Source organism: Protopterus annectens, chromosome 13.part0, assembly GCF_019279795.1.
Source record: "Protopterus annectens isolate FY-2018-M chromosome 13.part0, PAN1.0, whole genome shotgun sequence".
Taxonomy (NCBI): domain Eukaryota; kingdom Metazoa; phylum Chordata; order Ceratodontiformes; family Protopteridae; genus Protopterus; species Protopterus annectens.
The window spans coordinates 413,505,043-413,528,834 of NC_056747.1; the positions used below are offsets into that span (position 1 = coordinate 413,505,043).

The 23,792-nt window shown below is 40.5% G+C and overlaps 1 protein-coding gene across 1 annotated transcript in view; it reads right to left on the reverse strand.

Annotated features, from left to right (window-relative positions):
- KDM4B (lysine demethylase 4B) overlaps positions 1–23,792 on the reverse strand; it is a gene marked incomplete in the record, with an annotated part of 3,340,808 nt that overhangs the window by 1,920,121 nt on the left and 1,396,895 nt on the right. The window contains 1 exon segment of the mRNA XM_044054047.1: positions 1,570–1,673. Coding sequence (XP_043909982.1) covers positions 1,570–1,673 — 104 coding nt within the window.

The following is a 23,792-nucleotide window of genomic DNA, read 5'->3' on the forward strand; positions in this document are numbered from 1 at the left end:
TTTTCTTGGAATCTGAATAATCCTGGCCTTCCCAGTGGAAGTGTTCCCTTAAGGTATGCAGAGTTTCACCAAATGAGTAATCCTCGGGGGGGGGGATACAGAAGGAATAGATTCCTCTGCATCAGAGTCTTCAAAAGGGGAGTAAGACTGTTCCTGATAATCAGAGTGCTCTGAAATAATGGAGCCCTGAGATCAGAGGAGGGGGAATCTTCCTCCACTCTGGGTCTTTTGTCCGGAGGTGGCTGAGAACCTCTGATTAGAGTAATTAAATCCTCAGCCATTTTAAGCATCTGTTTCTTAGGCATGGGGCCTGGAGATGGGCCCTGTGTAGCTGGTCTCTTAGGGTGCATGGTAGCTTTAGACTTGGTGAAAGCCTTGATGGAGAAAGAAGAGGAAGATCTGAAGACACCTTGAGTGGAGGTGGACCTGTCCACATTCTGTGTTTCAACTCCAAGCGTGGCTTCGGTATCTGTAGTCAGGGTGTGGGGTGTGGGCCGAGGAGCCTGCGATCTCAGGTACAGGAGACACCGCCAAAGATGTGTCGTCGGTAATCAGGGGCTGCGTAGGTGCCTCGCTGAGAACCGGACCCCGTGTAGTCGGCTTTGGCGTGGTGTCGGTAGAGGACGCGGACCTCGAGTGTCGGTCCTTGTCTTTGCGTTTTTTAGACAAATCCAGAGTCTGAGTATCCGACGACATAGTATAGTTAAATGCTTTCCCAAAATAATGCTGGGCGAACTCCGCCCGACGCTTAATAGTGTGTTTGTTGAATGTAGCACAAAAGCGACAGACCGAGACGTCGTGGTCTGGGCCTAAACAAGGTATACAGAGGGAATGGAAATCCTTATGCGGTATTTGCTTCCCACAAGAAATACAATTATTAACTTTGTCTGACATCGGTCTGAGGCAAGAAAAAGTTTCCCCAACGGGGTACTTAGCTTTTAAGAAGACTTCGGTTCCAAATTTTAAGTAATCTCAAGAGCTAGCCGACCGGCACTTGCGAACTGCTTCTGCTTCGGGCACCGGGCGGCAAGAAAGACTGAAGAAAATGGCGTTGGCTGGTTCTTTTATACCCCTGTCACACTGACGTCAGGGAAGAAGCGACGACAACCGACGCCGGACCTAGACTTTGGAATTCAGCCGACCGAGGACCCGCCTGACGGCGGGAGAACCCATCTGTTATGACTGCAGCTGTATGCACGATGAACATCTGACCCTGAACTGCTTTTTGCTGAACTACAAGGAACTTCACACAAGAGCTTTTTACTCTTCTTTTCTACTTTTGTTTTCTTCTTATTTTCATACATCAAGGCAGTGTAGTGACTAACCAGTAACTGGATTTTACCCAGTTTTGTTTACACCACTTATTTGTTCAAATCAAGGGAAAGGCCAAATAAAGTACTGCCTGGAATTTTTTTTTTACAACAAAGGAACTCAAAAAGGAAATGAATTCATCACTTCTGAAAAAGTTTCAACTTGGGATGAAATAAAGCACAAGTGAGTCTCTTTTGACTTGAATCTCCAGTGTTGATGCGTTTTTTTGAAAAGACCTAATAGCTTAATGAAACATACCCGATCAAAAGGGATTCCATACTTCTTCAAGATAGATGGTGAAATAAGTGTCATCTTGTGTCGTAGAAAGGCATCACATCCCTGAGAGGTGCCTGGAAAAAAACCTGAAAAAGAAAAAAACATGATGTTAAAGCTGATTTCTACAAATATCAAGAAAAAGACTGTGGATTCACCTCAAACTGTATCTCTACCTCCTAATGATTTTAATAATTACATAAACAAATTTAATGATCACATTAAAGAAATGCTTTGACTAGTACATGTCAGGCGTCACTAAATATCTGAATATTTATGATAAAGCTTTTAACTGGCTTAACTATTTTTTTCTTTTCTGATTTCTGATATTGCTTATTCCCTCTCAAGGCCTCCACAATGAGGAGTACCCTGACAGGTCTCTTCATTGGGCAGGTTTCCTTGTGGGTAAGAACAGCTTTAGTAACTATCATGCACACGATTCCCGGCCCCTGTCATAGCTGCCCTACATGAAGCTTCCAATGCATCATAACCACACTGAAGAAAATGATTGCTAACCTGCTGAGTATTATGAACCAAATCCTGCAATGCCTTTCTATCTAAAAGCTCAGGAGCGGCTAACTTTTTCTGCAAATCAGCCATCAAGAAATCCTGATACTGAAACATATGAAAAAGGCAGTTAAGTGCCCTCATGGCAAGGGTGGATGAGGTATAAACTTTTTTACCCCACCTCTCCAGGGACCTAGATTCCCTGTCTGCGGGCAAAGGATTTTTGGCCGTGGAAGTGGCCACTCCTTTGGGCCCCTGAGAAATAGTTTCTAGATCAAAAGAGTGGGCCTTAAAGAGATGTTTATGAGTTTCAGGAACCCTGTAATATCTGTCTGTCTTGACAGGAGCAGGAGGGAGAGAATCAGAAGAAGTACTGGAGTCTGCGAACACATCATCCAATACCTCTAACACAGGGGGTATAGCTAAATGCCTGTGCTGGGGTAACTTAAGGAAGGTCCGAAGCCTTTTCCTGGAGTCAGAGAAATCCTGGCCCTGCCACTGAAAATGCTCTCTCATGGAATGGAGAATTTCCCCAAAAGAAATATCCTCAGGAGGAGAGGCAGAGGGAATGGATTCATCAGCATCAGAATCCTCGTAGGCCGGGAAGGATTCTTCCTGGGAGTCTGAAAGGCCTGACTCACCAGAGGCTTCATCTGAAGAAAGGGTATCTGCCTGCTCAACCCTAGGCCTTTTGCTAGAAGGCGGCTGAGAACCTCTGTCTGGATGAGCCTGAGAGCTCCTGATTAAAGAAATTAGATCTGCAGCTAAAGTCATGATCTGTTTATCAGAAGTGGGACCCTGTGAAAAAGATTTAGGAGGGTGAGACTTAACCTGGCTGGCAGCCTTAGCACGTGTGTAGGCCTTGATAGACAGACACAGGAGGCCTAGCTGCCCCACGTGCTGGAGTAACTTTGTCCACCGGTATGGTGTCAGGCAAATCTTGGGCTACGGTTTCAGTCGGAAAGTCAACAACCGGCACCGGGGGAGCCTCCGGGACCGAAGTGTGCGGTAAAGCGGTGTCGTCGGCCTGGAGCGGTAGAATTACCGCCTCCGGAGAGACTGATGCACTCGCGGTAGGCTTTAGCGAGGTGTCGGTGGAAGTCGCGGGCCGTGAATGTTGGTCCCGGTCCTTCCGTTTTTTGGAAATATGTGCTGTCGGTTGTTCCGACGGCATGATATAGGAGTAATTTTCCCCAAAAAAGTCTTCAGCAAATTCTGCCCGGCGCCTAAGTGTGCGCTTATTAAAGCGAGCACAGGCAGCACAGGCCGAGACATCGTGGTCTGGGCCGAGGCAGGGAAGGCAGTAAGAATGGAAGTCCTTATGAGGTATTTGTTTACCACAAGACAAGCAATTATTAACTTTTGCAGTTTTATCTGATATCGGCTGAGGCAAGAAAAGGTTCCCCAATGGGGTACTTAGCTTTTTGATGACTTCGGATCTGAAAACACAGGAGCTGGCCGACCGGCACTTGCGAACTGCTTCTGCTTCGGGCACCGCGCGGCAAGAAAGACTGAAGAAGATGACGTCGCCTGATGCTTTTATACCCCAGCCACTCTGACGTTGGAGAAGAGGCGACATCAGCCGACGCCGGACCCAGACTTTGGAATCCGGCCGACCAAAGGGCTGCCTGAGGCAGGACAACCCATATGTAAGGACTGCAGTTGCATTCTTGAAGGACATCAGCTTTAGTAACTATCATGCACACGATTCCCCATAAGACTGTGAGGTGGAGTAGGACAGTAGCCACAGTAGTCACACTGCAGTTAAACTGAGATTTGTTTTCTAGCCTTACTCCCTGTATTCAAGAAAGGCTAGACAGGCAATGAAGAGTGCCTTTGAGGATGTGCCCTTCCTGACCTAACAGCAGTCATGGCTCTTCAGTAATCCTGCCACTACAGCTTAGCAAACACTCCAGTCATGGTTTACACCAGAGCATACAACTGACCTGTCACATCAGTACACTCCCTCTGACCCTAGGATAGCCATATCACTTTCCAACCTGCATGTTTCTTCAAGCACCTGAGCCTCTAAGTGAACTCTCATCAACATGGCTGTAGTCAGGGCTCTCTCTATGCTGTCAGCACAGACTTTATTTAACCACTTTCAAAATCAATACCAGAATACTGAGACAAGTACAGATGGGACAAAAAAAAAAAAAAAAAAAAAAAACGACCATCACTGGCAGCTGCAGTCCAAATAAGTAAATGTAAAATCTTCTTGCTTTCCTACATTTTGACTTGCATTATTTATATTAAGTACTCTTAAAAGGAACAATCAAATCATTCTTTCATTTTTCTAATATCTACTTTATCCTATTTAGAGTCAAATGGGCAAAGTCTATTCCAACAAAGAATGATACAGCCCTTACATGTATTACTTTCAAGGGTAAGCTCTGTATCCTCTGGGACTCTGAGCAGGATGAAGACACGAGATGACGAATAAATGAATGAATAAACTAGACAAAATGAATAAACTAACAGGAGAAGCCTTTGTTTCTTATTTTTCAATTGAAGGGGGGCCTCTACAGGCACAAAAACACAGTTTGGGCCAGTCTCAAGAGCTCTGAAAAGATATCATGAGCATTTCAAAAAAGACTGAAAAATTCTAAGTGTCTGTCTTTGGCCACATTTAGCATCTAAAGATCCTATGTGATGGCTCTCCAAGCTGATGTAAACTCCGACATCCACATGTCCATGGGCAGCCCTGGACAAAAGCACAGACTACGGTTGCTGGACCAGCAGTAAGATGGCAGGCGCCTCATAAAGACCCTCCCCCTTGGTGGTTTGCACCCATTTTTTCTCAAATATCCTCAACAAGATCCTGTGAGGACTAATTAAAAAAACAACCATATCACAGTGAGGGGCAGTTGGAAAGGTCTAAGCATATCTTTAAGAACAGTCAGAGCCATAACATTTTCAGTATGCACATTCCTGAATCTGTTGTGCAAGCTACAGCATGAGCACAGTCAAAGTTACACACTGCTACACTCTATAAGGAAATAAAGGGATAGGAACTAGAACTCCTTCAAACAGGGTTTGCACAATGACAAGGAAGAGTTGAAAATATAGCAGTAGAATGGATTTTAAAAAAACATACAGTCAAGATCTTGGGAGCAATAAAGAGTAGGGAGACATCAATTTTGTGGGATTTATCAAATTAGAAAGCCTGTTCTTCATTCAAATGACAAAATAATGATTTTGGCTCTTCAGGCAGAGGAAACAGATTATAACCAGGAAATGAATCAAGCTTAAACACTAGTACAGTTCATTAAACTTTATTAAATATATATTTTTTAAAAAACATGGGTACAGATACAGTAACAGAAAATACTCCATAAAGTACAGTTTTAATTTACCATAACACTAGATGTTCGAATAATCACCACTAAAAGTAACCTTAGCTATAAGGGTTATATCCTGGACAGGTATAATACACGGCCAGTTCAGAGCTTACGGGCACCTTACGCAATGAAAAACTATTGACAGCTTGAGCGGAGATAAAGAAAATCAAAGGTTTAGGTGCCAAGCCCTTCGGAGATTTAATTCCAACTGAAAGAGGGAGGTTAGAGCCCTGAAAGAAGTCTATGCTAGGTAAGCAAAATCCAAAGTCCTCACCCTGGCATTAAAAATTATACAATAATTCTGAAGGAGGGAGGGAATGGCTATGGCAGGGGTCATTTGAACATCTACAGTTAAGGTAAGTTTACTTACACAAGTGTACTAACTGTACTCTACTCATCATTTGATCAATACTGCAGAAGCCTTACTGTATGGGAAAATATCATAGTTGTAAAACTTGTGAAGTGGAAGGATAAGGGTCCAGGAGCCCCTGGAAAATGGACCTAGCAAAGCCTGTTCTACAACTGAAAACGGGGTCCAGTTTTCAAAAGTATGTACAAAGGGCCAAAACGCTTCCTCTAGAATTCTTCAAGTCCACTCCTTTTCAAAGAGCCACTGAAGAAGTCAAGGCCGTACTGGAGTGTTCCTTGACCCTGCCTACAATTGACTGACTACAATAGGGGGGAAAAACAAAATTAAATAGTATGGGACAACCATAGGAAATTATCTGTTTTGGACTAGTTGTCCTCATTTCTTACCTTCATAAGAAATGGATAACTGGTCAATATTTTTGAAGGTTTTAGTGCTGTCAAGGTAGCATCTGAATAGTATGTTAATATCTAGAGTTAGGAGGATCATTTCTGCCACATATTTTTCTGGAAGGAAGACAGTGAGATGGATAGCTTGGCTCAAAGTTAACTCTGATACCACTTTAGGCATAAATGGTGCTCTCAAGGAAATCCAACCTTTGAAGACAATTCGATAAGAATAAATCACTGTAAGTAACTGTAACTAGACACACTTCTTGCAGAAGTCAGCACAATTAGTAATATGTTCATCATTAAGAGACTCAAATCACCTTGAAGACCAGGGTTCAAATTAAACAATAGACAGTACTTTCAAAACACAATACACCTGTCTTACAGATGGACAGACATGTATAAACCGCTTTCAAAACAACTAAAATAAGAGTGCGTTGAAATAAGAGAATCTATGGACAGACATGCTGGAATGGTCTAAAGACTGACCTTGATACAGAAATAAGAAAAGCCAGAGGATAAAAACTCTCACACATTTTACAGCCAGAGACACTGTTACCTTAAAAAGTTCTTGATTCTTAATGTGGCTCTAGAAAATCTTTGCATAAGCCAATAAATATGCATTTTGGGAGGCATGACTTCTTTGCCTCCTACAGTACCTGATGTGCACACTCAGAACAAAAGGTTCCTATAAGTTAGCATGGGATTGGGGAGTTCTGAAAATGTACTGAGCTTTTTGTTTGAGGGTATTCATTAAAAGAAAAAGTCTTGAAAAGTGTGACAAGTTTAAATGGAGATGAGAAGTAACAGCTGTATAACAGTTCACCCTATCAAACACAGTATGTATGCAACATGAAAGCTGGACATATGCATTTAAAAAACGATGCATATAATAAATGGGACTAAACTTTTTATCACAGTGGCTATGCTATTCACATTATCTTGTAACATAAAGGGACTTACATGTACAGACAAAAAAGCATGGAATTATATTAATAAAAGCAGAGCATATAGCAAATGCTGCAGTAAATACATTTGGAAATAAATGACCATGCGAATTTTACAAAAAGGATTTCAGGAAGAATATTCAACAGAATATCAGGAACAAAAGAAAAAGGGGAGCACTAGGAGTTCCAATGGTGATAGAAGAGGAAATAAAAAAACAAAGGTACATTTGAGGCAAAACAAATATTTTCAGAATTATTATACACAGACCGAAAAACACCAGAAGAGAATTATTAATAAAAGTAACTTCTGCGACTAAAAAAAATAATAAAAAAAAAAAAAAATAATACGAATGAACAAACCCCACGCTTGTATGATTAGCTCTTGTTTCTTTACTGCATTGGAACTTCATCAGTCTAAAGAACAGGGCAAAGCATTCAAAATACAACTATACAATAATGCAACATGAATAATAAGAAGGTGTTAACACCAATACATGTCGTGGTTAGGAAAACAAAACTTACTATGCAGAACTCCACTTATTAACACAAACCAATAAAGTCACAATGGACAGAATATATTAATTATTAAGTGCTGGAACAAACTGTATAACAGTTCTGTCAATTAAAGTGTATGAGAATGTGTTAGAATGTATTAAACAAAACTGTCACTGAAGCCATTTAAGAGCATTATTTCAAATTCAAAAATATAACTGTACAATAATGCAACATGAATAATAAGGTGACAACTACCAACAAATGTCACTGTTTAGTAAAACAAAACTTAGTATGCCTAACTCCACCTATTAACACAAGCCAATAAAATCACACTTGACAGAATATATTAACTATAAAGTGCTGGAACAACCTGTATAACAGTCCTGTCAATGAAAGTGTATGAGAGTGTATTAGAATGTATAAAAAGAACAGTCACTGAAGCCATTTACTAGCAAATTTCAAATTCAGGGTGTCAGTCAGACGTGGAAAAAATTCAGCTCTCATGCATAACTGCCACTTCAGTTCTCTCACCTGCAATAACCTCATCAGAGTCTCCGAAAAAATCATCAACTTGCTCCAAAATAATAAAAAAAAAAATTGTCAAAATTATGGCAATTTACACTATGCTTCCCCAAGGCATTAGTCATGTCCTTGTTTCTTATTGCACCAATTTCTGTTCTTTAATTCTGTCACTGAGCTTCCTAATTGTCTTCCCTATGTAAAAATAGTAACATGGTGTACAAATGCCACAGTACACAACTAATACACTATTACAGTCATAATAATGTGTAAACCCTACTGTAAAGCTGCAATGAAAGAAAGTGTAAGAGTTGCCAATGAAAATGTAATTGCAGCACATGCATTTACCACATCTAAACATGCCTTTAGGTCTCTCTATCTCATTAGTGACAGACAATAAAAAATGGACTATCATTATTTTCAAAACAGGATTTTAAAGTCTTGGTACGTTTAAAGGAAAAACAAGGATCGGTACCCAAATTGCAAATGTTAAGATCACTTTGGATAATCTTCCAATTTTCAGTTAATATGTTTCTTAAGACAGAAGCATCTCTGCAAATAGGCAGGGAAAAGCTAAGAGTAGTTAGTGGTAGCACAGTTTCTGAAGTTAGAAGGGACAAATCCACACTTAAGAAAAGGTGCAAACTTAGTGTACCTTGCTGCTTTAACTTGACTTCTAAGAGAGCTGATTAAGTTAGCTGGGAAATTCTTCTGTAGGAACAATTCAGTCATAAAATCATATTCATTTTCAAAAGTGCCCTCTTCACTGGACAGTCTTGAAAATCTAATGTTTCCATTTTACAACATTGTGTTTCATAAAAAAAAAGAATGCTGACTTTTAAAATCAAGAAAATTATTCCTAAAAGTCTGTTTTCTGTCGATAGTGGAAGAAAGTACTCCTGTGTCCTTGTTAACTGACATGTAGGTGTGAAGAAAAGATAAAGTCCTTTGCTAGCTACAACAAATTCCAAAAATCCAACACTGAGTGACTTAAACTAAGATGATGTTCACTACCCCCCCAAATAAAAAATATGTCATCAATATACCTCCTGTACATTTTCATTACATAAAACCTTGGTAAATGTACTATGTGATTTTATTGGCTTGTGTTAATAAGTGGAGTTCTGCATACTAAGTTTTGTTTTACTAAACAGTGACATTCATTGGTTAACACCTTATTATTCATGTTGTATTATTGCACAGTTATATTTTTAATGCTTTGCCCTATTCTTTCGTCTGATGAAGTTCTGATACAATAAAGGAACGAAAGCTAATCATACAAGCGTGGGGTCTGTTCAATTGTTTTATTTTTTTTTTATTTTAGTGGCAGAAGTTACTTTAAATATTTTCAGAAGTTATGGCTAGTGAGTGGGTTAAAATGAAAATTGAGTAAAAAAGCAGGGCGAAATAAAACAGAAAGATATGGTTAAAAAGCAACAGGAATTACTTAGATGAGCTGACAAAAGTTAAAGTACTGCAGAATCTCATTGAAAAAAGAATCTAAAATGCAGAGTACTAAAGAGAAAATGGGGGGTTCTGGATAATATGCATAAGTTTAGAAAGATTGCTGTTAAGCAACTATTTTTAATAAATACAGAACAGGAAATACTTTTAGTAAAAATGGCTTAAACAGCTGAAAGTAGAAAGGGTTATCACCAAACTTAGGGAATCTATAACAAGAAAAATAATCACAAATACTGTAGAGATTTTAGAGATATTTGGAAAAATTATGAAAATTTGTATAAAGCAGAGAAATGTGGAAATAAAACAACCACAAATGGAAAGATTTATGGAGAACAAATTATGCCAATGGAAGAAGAATATGATGCTCAACAACCAACACTTACGAGGAAACGGGGTAGAAACAGTGATGTACAATCAATCGTCAGGAAAGTATCCAGAAACAAATGGTATTTCTGTGCAAGTCTAAAAGCAGGAAGGGAAGAAGGTGATAAAGATCTAGAAATCTTTGTTTAGTTGTACTTTGAAAGGAGAGGAAGCACCAACATCTTCGAAGAAAGCTGCGGTGGCTGTAATACTTAAAGAAGGGAAACACCCATTAGACCCAATTTCATACACGCATTTCAATTTTAAACCACAATAAGTGTTAATGTTTATACTAGCTACAAATGGCAAAGATGTTGCAAAAATTTATAGATATAGATTAATGTGGTTTTGTAGATGGGAAGTAAACATACAGTAACAGAAAAATGATAATCGAGAGGGAAGCAGAATTTAAGAAAACACACCTGCTGTTTTTTTTTTTTGTTTAAAAACACATCTTTGCTAAATTATCACACATGAGAGAGGCCAATCACATAGTGACAACTTTAGTTGCAAATGATACACATCACTTATAATCTATCCAGGCATTGTCAGTCAAATATTACACAGGTCATTCAAATACTGACTTTTAAACCTCGTTCCTCCTCTACATTTACTGGTCCTACAATTCCCTTTTTTTCTATGAAATTTGCTCCTACCCTTTTCTAAATATCCCAATTCCAGTTGTTTTATCTTTGTTACTATATTCACTACTTCAAAGTACAGTTTGTTTAGACTTTGATTTCCATTTTCTAGTAAATGCTTCTTTGGCAGCCTCAGCAAGGCCTTATGTACAGGAAATTCTGATTCTGTATCATAGCTCAAAAAATAATGTCCTTAGTTACATCACTTTGCTCACACGGCATCTCTGAAATAGTCGTCTGCAAGAAATCTTTAAAGTCTGCCGACTCATTACACTCCCAGAAAATATGTTCATAATTATCTCTTTCTTCCCCATCACACCTCCAACATTTGCGGTCTACTGAAGGAAATTTTTTTGCAGTCTATCTGGGGTATAAAAATACCTATGTAAATACTTGCAAGCAAAGATCCTAAATCTTCTAGACTTTCTTGCTTATTTGGAAGACATACACATACCCCCTTGTTTCTTTGTGAATTGTTTATCCAATCTCTCTCCGCAATTCTTTTCTTCAAGAATCCAATTCTTAGTATTTAACCACATCTCTTTCTTTTATTTCTACCTTATTTTAAAACTCAAAATTTTATCCCACTTCCTAGTCACATTTTCAGAAGAAATTTCTATCTTTTCTAATAACTCCTGCATAATTTCCACTACCCATTCCCTGAACTCCTCACTTTTCAACAGATAGGTGGGAAAGTGCCAGTGTCTCATTTTTTATTTTAGTTGTCATTGGTGCTTGATCTGAAACAGTAATTGGATGCATATCAAAACTTTCAATGAAAAGCATATGTTCCTGGGAAATGCAACTTTTCTAGCCTAGCCCAGTTTTTGTATCTTGGGGAATACTATGTAAATTCACATCTTCCATGCCAAACATTTTCATAAATTTCTTCAAACATCTACCCTCCTTAGTTAAATTTTCCCTTATGGGACTCCCAGACACATCTTCACTGCTGCATATCAAACTCCAGTCCCTACCTATAAGTAATATTCCCTGCTGAAAGCCGATTATTTCTCTTAGAATTTTCTGAAGCTCCATTAAAGCAGTTTTAGCTGGAATATAAATACATGTCAGTGCAATCCTCCTCCCTTGCCAGTAGCCCTTTAGTACTACAAATCTAACACTATCATCTTTTTTTATCCTCTTCTATCACTATTTGAGCTCCTCTTGCAATTAATATAAGTACTCCACTTTTCCTTTCTCCCAGGTATTCCAGTGAAAAACTGTTCTGAAAACCTTTTTTATTTAATCAAACTCATGTTCAAGTTCTTTCCAAATGTGCCTCCTCTAGCATAGTTATTTGCACTCTACATTTTTAATATAGTTCACTGCTCTTTTTGTATGTATCCATGTGACCATTAACATTTAAAGATAACATAGAAAGCATCACTATGTTAAAAAAATTATTCCTACCTCTTACATGTAACAGCTTTTTTCTTAAGTATCAAGTTCCAGCTTTTGGGTTACAAGCATGTACTACTGTTTGGGGAGGGCAATAGCCTATGCCACATCTTATAGAGCTTTGAGTTTTGCTGAAACCCTCAGACAAAAAATAAATACACCTACAACATCTCCCTAAAACCTATTAGCTTAATACTAATACACAAAACTACGTATACCTTCAAATATTGAAATTTTACCCTCCTAATAGGAACAATTATCACAAACTGACAGCTACACTCAAACTTGGGTTAACCTAAAGGGAAGGTATTCATGCTAAGATGCATGGTATAGCACGTGCTTCTACTAAGTGCTGCCTGGTTTTGTCTTATCTATTGCTTTCCTAGATTGAGAAAATACTTGAATGCTTTCAGAAAACATCATGTCCTAGCTATTAAAAGAAATAGGTATTCTGTTTTTATTGCTCTTTATCAGATTGTCTCCATGGAGACATGAGAACCAGATACAGAGTTACTTCTACAACCATTCATTTGCTAGAAGAAAGCTTTATTACATTCAATCTTGTTTTTTATTTGCCTTTTCTTTAGAACTTGTTACTAGATCAAGCCAAGACCCTTAATACAGTCATTCCCCTATGCACGAATCAGAAAAAAGCACACATTTTTCTTGTATGGTGCTCTTTTGACCAGACTTGTCTTCTTTTTTATGCTGCAGTGTCTTCATTTCTTAAAACTGAACAAGGAAAAAACATGGGCAGCTGTTTATTTTAGTATCCCCATTACAATTGAAAATAACAGAAGACTTTACTTTACAGCATGCAGATTATGTCAAGCATTACAAAAATACTACTGTTAAGAACAAAATTTTGTTTTATTTTCAGTTAAGTCCCTCTCCCTCCTCTTCCCCTCTTCTTAGTGTTCTGCCAAACACTAATGACATGAAGTATGGCATACGCTTTAGAGTCTCCTAAAACCTGAACAAAGTAAAAAAAAAAAAAAAAAAGTTCAGTATTTCCATGTTTTCTTGTTCTGGCGCATTTCACAAAAAAATAATGCTCTGTAAATCCATATTTGTCAATTTCAGAGTTGCTTGTTTTATTCCTTTTTATCTCCATCTCCCAAATCCAGTCTTTGCTTCATTTCCAACATACTTTCAGTTCTTCTAGTTAACTCTTCTACTTTTTTCTGTCTCTCAATCATTTTCCATTGAAATGCTGGAAAAGGCTTCACTGGCAGTCTCTGTGTGGTCATTATCACCAGAAGAACAAGACACAGAATCTTCAACTGTTTCATAGCTCACTTATTTTTTGGACAAACTTATCTCCTCCTAATCATGTTCTGCATCAAAAAATGATTTTGTCCCTCCAGAAAAGAATGATCTGAAGATAGTAGGGTGCAGCAGTTTGAATCTCATGCCTGCATCTCAACATTCCCTAATTAGTGAAATAAACCGACTCCTTTTTCTTGGTGTACAGTGAGTAACCATTTTCCACAAACACTCTATTCTCTCCCACTTTTAGTACTTCATCCTTCTGCCACAGTTTTGTCAGAATCAACTCCTTCTGCTGGTAGGATTGCATCTTTACTATCAAAGGTCTATGTTGTTTTCTCATTGCCAGGTTTGGAGCATACAATGTGCCCTTTCAATTAACTCCTTCTGTGGAATAATAGTCCAGTTTCTTATTTGTGCTTTCATAAAATTAATACAGTCTGCTCCTTCCAGCTTTCCTGGTACAGCAGAACATCTCAGGTTTTCCCTACGTGCTCTGTTCTCTAATTCTATTTTTTGAAACATCTCTTCTTGAGAAGTCTCGTATTCAGCCAGCCTTTTCTTCATTTCAACCTCTGATTTTTGCAGTTCTGTGGTGCTGCGGTAGCGTTGTCGCCTCACAGCAAGACGTTGTTCCGTTCGATTCTCAGCTAGCGCGTCTTCTGTGTGGAGGCATGCATGAATGAGCATACCTTCGTTGAAGGTTGTGCGTCAGGGCTGGTAACTTGGCACGTAAAAATCCACTACCAAACATTAGCGGACCGGAGTTCCGCTGTGGCGCCGAAAGACACAACATTACCTCATCTGAATGCCTGTTTAAAGCTTCTGTTTTTTTTTCCAGCCTTTTATTATTTGAGTTGATATAGATATCCATCAGTGTTTCATTTATTTTTAGTAGCTCTCAGTATATCTGGCTTATTTTTTCCTCTATGTTACTGGGAATCACGTCTTGCACCAAAGCTGGAGCCTGCACTGCTTTTTTGCTGAACAGATGCAGAATTATTCTCAGTCGGTGTTTTTCCTCACCTTTTGTGACTGATTTTCTTTCAGGTTCTTTGAATTTCTTTTTTGCTGACATCCAGGCAGTGCACTTACTAGCCAGTTACTACAATCTACCCCAAAATATGAGTTTACTGTCTCTCTCTTCTATGTTTTCACACACGGAGAGCTGAAATTAAGCTGTTACTCAATCTGCAGTCATCCTGGAAGTCCCACTTGTTAGAGGGTCTTGATGCAAAGAAAGCATTTGACAGTGTTAGCTGAGATTTTATGAGTAGAGCAATGAAAGCATTTGCATTCCCCAATACAATAAGAAAGTTAATTAGGAGGATATATGAAGGATTGGAGCCAAGAATTAAAGTGAGAAGGTTCCTCTCTTTTAAATTATGCTTGAATAGTGGAATCAAACAGAGGAGCTTTCTCACCCCTATACTGCTCTACATTTAGCATTTTCAGCAAATAAAACAGGGACTCAGAAATGCAAAGATATAAATGGTATGGTAATCAAGAAAAGCTGACTTTCTTTGCTCATTTTACATGGGGAAAAAACAAAAGGCCCTTAATAAATCACATATACGAGGACATACATGACATCAGCAAAAATGCAGAAACTAATGCTTTAGCTAAAGATATCAGGAATCGTCAAAAAGGACATTTTATATATTTTATACCTGAACAGATTCCTAGAGATCCAAAGGGAGGCCAATGGAGGATAGATTAGAAAATAGAGAATTATACTAGCAGCTATTACTAGGGGCTAATGCACTGGGGTCTGAATGAATGACCAGATTTCCATTACCCCAGTTCAGAGAGTAAGGGCTGCCAAGTTGTACTTAAATAATATTGTATTTTGTAGGTAAATTTACGGTTATAATGTTCATCTTTAATGTAAAGTGATATTTTGTGAACAGATTATAGAAATCTTGTTTTAGGTATTTTGTAATTACTTTAGATCATCTATTTTAAACAGTCTTTTAATTGCATTGTATGCATTTTGTATCGATATATACAATGAGGTACCTTATCTTTAAATAATGCTAGGAGTAGAAAAGGATGAATCTTCCAGGTGAAAGTGGATTTATAGGTGGGAAGTATTTGATATAAAAATGGTATTCAGAATGAGATAAATCAGTGCTGGTGGAGTCAGTTGGAGATGAAAGCACTTAATTTCACTAGTATTAAAGTTGCTTTTTCATACATTTTGAATTAGCAGGTTGCTTTTACCCAAGACTTAGATGTTTTTTATGAGAATGTCTTACTTTAAGTAGCACTTTCTCACTGTTTTGGCATTGCTACGTTCCTTAAAAAAAGAGACTTTTCTGGATTCATTGAGGACAAACATTCTTGGGGGGGCAGGTTCTATAACCCCCTAGAGTCAGCAGACACTGAACAGAAATGCAGATCCAGAAACATGGGGGAAAAATATGCATTGCTAAAGTGGGAAGGGAGAATTATAGATAGCCAAACAGACTTGCTGGACTGTCCTGCTTTCTGTGACACTCCCACATACGTTTTGGTGCATCTGTGCCACTGTTTTTTAAATGTCTGCATGCCAGACATTTGGTAAGGTCTGCTTATCTGTCTTTTTATAAAAAGATGCTGAGGTAAGTGTGAGACCTTTAACAAATCTGGAGAAGGAAGTCTAAAAAATCTGAGTCACCCCTTCAATTAGTTTCCCCCTCTCATCATACTTAACGCGGCTCATCAGTAGATGGTCCACATGCAATCTCCCTATCAGAAGGATAATTCAAAACTTCAGCTTTAATATACTTGGGCAAACTGAGACTGTAACCATGTAAACTTTCTCATAACAATTACAGTAGCAGCTGCTCTGGAAGAGACATCAGCTGAATCATAAGCACACTTCCAAGAGAGTTTGATCACTACAGACAGAAGCAATAAATATATTTATAAAACATATCTCTTCAGATAATGGAAAAGTACCCATAACGTTCCTCAAATTCTCAAATGATGCAAGTAAAAACTTTTAATAAGTGTGCTTGACAATTAAAAATTATAAAAATTGGTGTGGCAGAAGTATACACTTTTTCTGAAGTCTATCAAAGGCTTCCAATTTTTAGTGCAAAGGTGAGGCTGGGGGATAACATTTATAATTTGTTGAGCTGTAGCAGCATTTGCCAAGGGAACCACTGCAGCACCAGATCAGGGACTAGAAAAAAAATTAAATGTCTAAGGGTAAGGTAACGTATACATTCTATCTGCCTTCTTGGGGACTGTAGGTTGCTTATCAGGTATGCTACAATCTACAATAAAAGCATCCTACATTGCAGGAAGTTTAGGAGGAACAGGCATGGGCTGTGGAAATTTTAGTTTTTTAATACCCGAATATCATCATGTTTCCACTGCAACAACTGGCTCATTCTGAATGTGTTTGTAGAAAAAAATTTTTCTAAGGGACCACTAGAAGAAAAAAGTACAGTTTTGTACATACCATAAATGTAGATGTTCAAGTGTATACACTGCTGCAGTCATTACACCTGGGTTATCCTGCCGTCAGGCGGTTCCCCAGTCAGCCTGAGTTCCAAAGTCTTGGTCCAGCATTGGTTGCTGTCGCCTCCTCTCTGACGTCAGTGTGACAGGGTATATAAGATGCAGCCGAAGCCACTTTCTTCAGTTTTTCTTGCCCCAGATGTCAGGTACCCCCAAATAGGTAGGCAATTCAAACTGCTAATAAAACATACATAAGAAAAGCAAACAACAACTTTCAGCTACCAGCAAATACTCCCCATAGGTAGTAAAGAGTAGAAGACATAGGTACGTACCAGCAAGTAAGAGGGGAAGGAGGGAGGGTAACCTGGACTGCAGCAGTGCATACACTTGAACATCTACATTTATGGTAGGTACAAAACTGTACTATGTTCATCGTGTTACACTGCTGCAGTCATTACACTTGGGTAGAATCCCAAAGCTGAGGTAGGGTGGCTGGTTCTAAGGCATTAGGGGTGGCTATAAGGCCCTGCAGCACTGCAGGGGTGAAGCCAGCTCTGGATTTCGAGTATAGAGGCAGATGGTAATACTTGGTGAAGATATGTACAGAACTCCAAGTTGCTGCTTCCAAAATATCCTTGGTAAGTACTCCTCTGAGGTAGGCAGTTGAAGTGGCTGTTGTCCTGGTGGAGTGAGATCTAATGCTGCTAGGTACAGGTTTGCCATGGTGTGTATAGCAGAAACGTATACAATGTTCTATCCATTTTGAAATAGTCTGTTTTGAAATGGCTTTTCCCTGTGCTCCTGCAGCATATGCTACCAATAATTGTTCAGACTTCCTGAAAGCTTTGGTTTTGTCCAAGTAGAAGCGTAACTGCCTGTGAATGTCCAAGGAATGCAGTAGTCTCTCCCCTTTATTCTGTGGTTTTGGATAAAAAGTTGGCAAATGAATAGTTTGGTTTAGAGCCGCACTGGATACCACCTTTGGCATAAATGTAGGGTTAGTTCTTAAAGACACCCTGTCCTGGTGGAAAATGAGGAAAGGCTCCACTGCCATTAGTGCCTGTAATTCTGAAACTCTTCGTGCTGATGTTATTGCCAGGAGCAGAGCAGTTTTCCAAGAGATATATTTTAATTCTGCTGTGTTAGCTGGCTCAAAAGGAGGTAAAGTTAATTTTTCCAAAACAAAGTTGAGTTCCCAAGTTGGAGTAGGTGCTCTATGGGGCGGTCTTATGTTTTTAGCCCCTCTGAGGTACTGTCTTAGCAAAGGATTAGAGAAAATTGGTGGATCCGTGTTGTAATGAGCAGAGATGGCAGAGGCGTGGATCTTGATGGATGAGAAGGAGGCCTTTGTCCAGCACCTCAGTTAAATATTGTAGTATCTGAGGAATGTTTGGGACATGAGGGTCAAGGCTGTCAGCTTGGTACCAGGCACAGAATCTCTTCCATTTATCTGAATAGGCTTTCCTGGTACTAGGTCTTCTGGCTTCCAGAATGACATCCATAACAGCTTTGGAAAGCGGCATTGCTTGCTTGACTAAGGAATCGTCCATGCAGCTAGGTTTAAGGTCTTTAGCTGGCTGTGTAGTATCTGATTGCTGTGCTGAGTCAGCAGATGTGGGATTTGAGGCAAAATCCAGGGTGGTCCTTGTGCTAAGTTCTTTAAGATTGGGTACCAGTGCTGGCGTGGCCAGTCTGGTGAAATCAGGACCATCTTTGGCTCTTCTTGCCTGGCTTTTATGAGTACCTTTGGCAGGAGAGGTAGTGGTGGGAAAGCGTATACTTGTAGGTTTTTCCAGCTGAATGAGAGGGCATCCACTTTCCATGCTTGTGGATGGTAACTCCTTGTGCAGAATTTCTGTAGCTGGCAGTTCTTTGGGGATGCAAACAGATCTATGTCCGGGCTCCACCATTTCTGTGTTATCATCCTGAATATTTGTGGATTCAATTCCCATTTGGGGCGATCCATGATGCTTCTGCTTAAGTCGTCTGCCAGTGTTGTTTTTCTCTCCTGGCAGGAATTGTGCTTGCAGATGAAATTGATAGCTTAGAGCTGTGTTCCACAAAGTCATGGCTTGCCTGCAGAGGGGGTAGGAGTGAGTGTCCTCTTGTTTGTTTATGTACCACATAACTGTAGTGTTGTCTGTCTTTAGTAGTAGTTGTCCTGAATGCAGCAGGTCCTTGAAACCTATAAGGGCATTTTGTACAGCTAGCATCTCTTTTTGATTGATGTGAAGATGCCTTTGTTCTGCAGGCCACTTGCCCAGAATACAGTTGCCTGCCATGTGTGCAACCCAGGCAAAATCTGATGCATCTATTGTCAGTGTTTGCCTGGCTGTGGGTTGGGTAAAAGGCTGTCCCTTGCTGAGGTGACAAGCTTGAGCCCACCATTGAAACTCCTGCTGAAGGCAAGGAATTAGTGGTATAACTGTTTCCAAATTTTGACAGTGTTGAGACCATACATTCTTTAGGTACCATTGTAGTTTCCTCATATGCAGTCGGGCATATGGAATTAGTAGTATGCAAGATGCCATGCAACCCAAGGCCTGCAGAATTTTTCTTGCAGGGAGTTGGGTCTTTGTTGCCATCTAATGAAAGTATTGAGTCAGTTGTCCTTGCTTGTCTGGCGTGAGATAAGCTATCTGGGCTGTTGTGTTCAAGCTGGCACCCAGGAATATTATCTATTGTGAGGGCACTAGTTTTGATTTCTTTTTGTTTACTGTGTACCCCAGGCATCTTAATGACTTTTTTACAAACGCCAGATGCTTTAGAAGAATGTCCTTGCTCTCTGCTTGAATCAGGCAGTCGTCCAGGTACGGATAATTTTGAATTCCTTTCTGTCTGCAAAATGCAATTACTGGTGCCAGGCACTTATTTGTTTCAACTGAGACAGTAAAAATTGCTGATATTTTAGCATGTGAAACTGGCAATTTAAGGCTCTCATTGCTAAAGTTGCAGACGTATATACCTTCTTTCCCCATCTGTCTAATGCTCTGGAATCTCTGTCAGAGGGAACTGGATTCTTGGCTGAGGCCTTAACCCCTTTGGGTCCCTGAGAAATAGTTTCAGGGTCAGCAACAGGGTTTTTGTACAGAAATTTGTGAGAGTCAGGGACTCAGTAGTATCTGTCAGGTTTAACTGGGGCTGGAGGTAAAGAATCAGGATTTAAGCTGGATTCAGTATACACATCATCCACAATATCCAACACTGGCAGAATAGCAAGGGGTCTGTGTTGAGGTAATAAAAGGAAATCTCTGAGCCTTTTCTTGGATTCCGAGTAATCCTGGCCTTCCCAATGGAAATGCTCCCTCATGGTATGCAAGGTTTCCCCAAAGGAGTAGTCCTCAGGCAGAGAGGTTGATGGAATTGACTCCTCAGCATCAGAATCCTTATAAGGGGGTAAAGAATATCCTAGGTCTGAGGATGAATCTGAAGAGATGGACACATGGTCGGATGAGTCATAGACTGCATCCTGTCTAGGCCTTTTATCAGGAGGGGGATGGGACCCCCTGATCAGAGTGATTAGGTCTTCGGCCATTTTGAGCATTTGTTTCTTAGGCATGGAGGCCTGTGTTGGAGAATGCTGTATTTGTTTCTTTGATTTTAAAGCTGGTTTAGACTTAGCAGAGGGTTTAATGCTTAACTGAGTAGGTCTGAAAACACCCTCTGAAGCTGCAGGCAGCTCAGCTACTCCGGATCCCTCTGAAGTGTTAGTTTCAGTAGGCTGAATAACTTGTGCATCCGAAGGCCCAGCCATCTCCATGTGGGAGTCAGAGGTGGCCTGTGGTTCTACAGAAGCGGTCGTCAGGGGCTGCGAAGGTGCCTCGCTGAAAACCAGAGAATCGGCGACTGGCCTAGAAGAGGCTTCATTGTCAGTTTTGGGCCTCGGATGCCTATCCTTGTCTTTGCGCTTTTTATGTATTCTGGTCATCGGACGTTCCGACGGCATGGTATAATTGAAATTTCTACCAGAATAATGTCGGGCAAAATCAAACTGACGTTTAATAGTGCGCTTGTTAAACCTAGCACAAAACCGACAACCAGTGACGTCGTGGTCTGGGCCTAGGCATGGGATACAATAAGAATGGAAATCCTTATGAAGTATTTGCTTCCCACAAAAAATACAGTTATTAAATTTTACTGACATCGGTCTGAGGCAAGAAAAAGTTTCCCCAATGGGGTACTTAGCTTTGTAGAAGACTTCGGTTCTGGATTCGGAATGAAAATCTCAGGAGACAGCCGACCGGCACTTGCGAACTGCTTTTGCTTCGGGCACCGCACCGCAAGAAAGACTGAAGTAAATGGCGCCGGCTGCATCTTATATATCCCTGTCGCACTGATGTCAGGGAGGAGGTGACAGTAACTGACGCCGGACCAAGACTTGGGAACTCAGGCCGACTAGGGAACCGCCTGATGGCAGGATAACCCAAGTGTAATGACTGCAGCAGTATAACACGATGAACATCTCACCTCAGAATCACAAACAATCACATGAAGAAAGAAAGCAGAAGTTGTCACCTCAAAATCATTTCCCTGTTAAATATACTGGGTATCTGCAGAAAATGAAAACAGTACAGTTGTGTAAGTAAAGTTATCATAACAGCACATGTTAGAATGATCACTGCTGCAGTAGCCGTAGCTACAGGAGTTGTATCCTGCCAAGGATATAACAGTCAGCCAGCTTCCAAAGCTTCAAGGCACCTTCCCATGCACTGAAACTGTCAAGCAGCTCACACTGAGCTGACTAAAAGCCAAATTACAGCACCAAGCTTTTCAGAGCTTTGCTGGAAACACAGAGAGAGAGGCTGAGCCCTGAAAGGACAATGCTAGGAACATGAAAAAAAATGTCTACACTCTGGGATGAAAACTACATAAAAAAACATGGTGGGTGGAGGGAGTGGCTACATCTACTGTTAAGGTAAGTTTACTTACACAACTGTACTATGTTCATCATTTTGACCACTGCTGCAGTAGTCTTAGCTATATGGGTAGATTACCCTTACTTAATACATTTGGGAGGTGGAAGGAGAAGAGTCCAGGAGCCCTTGAAGAACAGTCCTAGCAAAGTCTGACATAGACCTAGAGAAGGAATAAAGCTTACAGTGCACTGTATATGTACAGAGGATCAAGAAGCAGGTTCAAGAATACCTCTAGAATCGAAAACTTTCCAAAAAGAAACAGATGAAGCTAAGTTCCGTGGTAGTGTGAACCTTGACCCTGCCTGGAATAATTTTGTTAGGGTGAGTATGACAAAAGGTAACAGTCTTAGGCAACCATTTGGAAATGGTCTGTTTTGACCAAGGTTGTCCCTTATTCTTACCTTCAAAAGAAATAAACTGATCAAAAGATCAGAAAGAGAAAGGGCTTTCCAGCCATCTTTCTGTTTCAGGATCTCCAAGATGTCTGAAAATGAGACATCCTCAGAGGGTGACCGTGGGGACCCTTCAGATTCCTCTAAGTTGGTATCAGACGTGACAGACTCTGGGGGAGTCGGTTTCCTCTTGCACGTTCTCTTCCGAGAGACCTCTTCGGGGGCATGTTCTGGAGAGGTTTCAGAAGAGAGAGCTTCAACTATTGGGGCGTACTGTGGCATTGGTTCTCTATGCAGGGATTGGAGGAGTGATGTAGGGGTTGACACCGGCCCTTTGGGGGGAAGAGTAGCTGTAGCTGAGAGTGGAGCAGTCTCAGAGGAAAGCACACATCACCTCGAAAGCACCTTGATCTGCAGCCAAGAGAGACTCCTGGTCCGAGGACCCAGGAAATTTCCCCCAAACCAAGGATGAGGGGTTGGAGGCAGATGCGGACGCCAAACTGACCTGCGTCGAAGCTCTGAGTGGAAGACTTGGATCCGACAAAGGTCCGGGTCCTACTCCCCCCTCCCCCTCGAGCTCACAAGGGAGTTTCAGCCCCCCAGACCCTACGACAGAAGACAGTATCGAAGTGATCGGAGCCGACATCTGCACCGAAACTTCCAGAGCAGACTTCGGAACTGAAGGTTCCACCACAAGGACTTCCAGGCACTCTGGCTCTAAACTCAACTAAACTGGGGGAGGAACTGAAGGTAAAGACACTACTGGAGTCGGCTCCATGACCTTCTGGGCTGGGCTGGAAAGAATTTTTGCCAAGGCCGGTGTATGAAGCAACTTTCTCACCGCTCGGTCCACATCATCAGCCGAAAGGCTTCGAGAGGAATGGGAGGACTTATGGCTACCAGCCAGAGACTGAAGGGAGACTGCGGCACCGACCAAATCTGTTCCAATGACAGTCACCAGCTCCTTTTTTTTTTTTTACTACTTGACTACGAAGACACAGTTGGAGCCGTAGAAGATTTTTATCGGTCGAAACTGCTAGGTATCAGTTCCGAAGAAATAGGTTGGTCGTGTCTCTTCGACGGCTCTGAGCCCAAAGCCGAAGTTGTTTTTGGAGTTTTATTTATGTTTTTTGAAGCCCGATTGCCTTCAACTACTATATCAAAGGGTCTCTTCAATAAACCCCCGAGAATACGTTTATTTGTTCTTTCTTGCAGGACCCTGGAACTGAACCCATAACAGATCAAACAGGAAGTAGACGGCACCCAGACAGTACACACAGCTGGTGTGACAGTCAGTAAGAGACATCTTCTGTGTGCACGAGTCACACTTTTTAAATCCTGACTGCTTAAATTCTTTAGACATCCAGACTAACAAAAGGTACTAAAGTCAAGAAAAAATAACTATTTTGGTAACAAACACACAGTACCAACACCACTTCACAATAAAGCAAGGATAGTAAAAGCATATATATATATATATATATATATATATATATATATATATATATATATATATATGGGTCTACTTCATTTGCCTGACAACTCAAATGACTGACACTCATTTGCCTGACTGCTCATTTGCTCGACAAACTTTCTAGGTGGGGGGCTTCGCCCCCCACACCCCCCTGATGTGGGGGGCTGTGCCCCCCCCCAACTATATATAACAACTCCACGGTCGCACAACAGTGGGGAGGGGGGCAAATCCCAGGTTTTTGCCTGGATTACTTTTTGTCGAGCAAATGAGCTG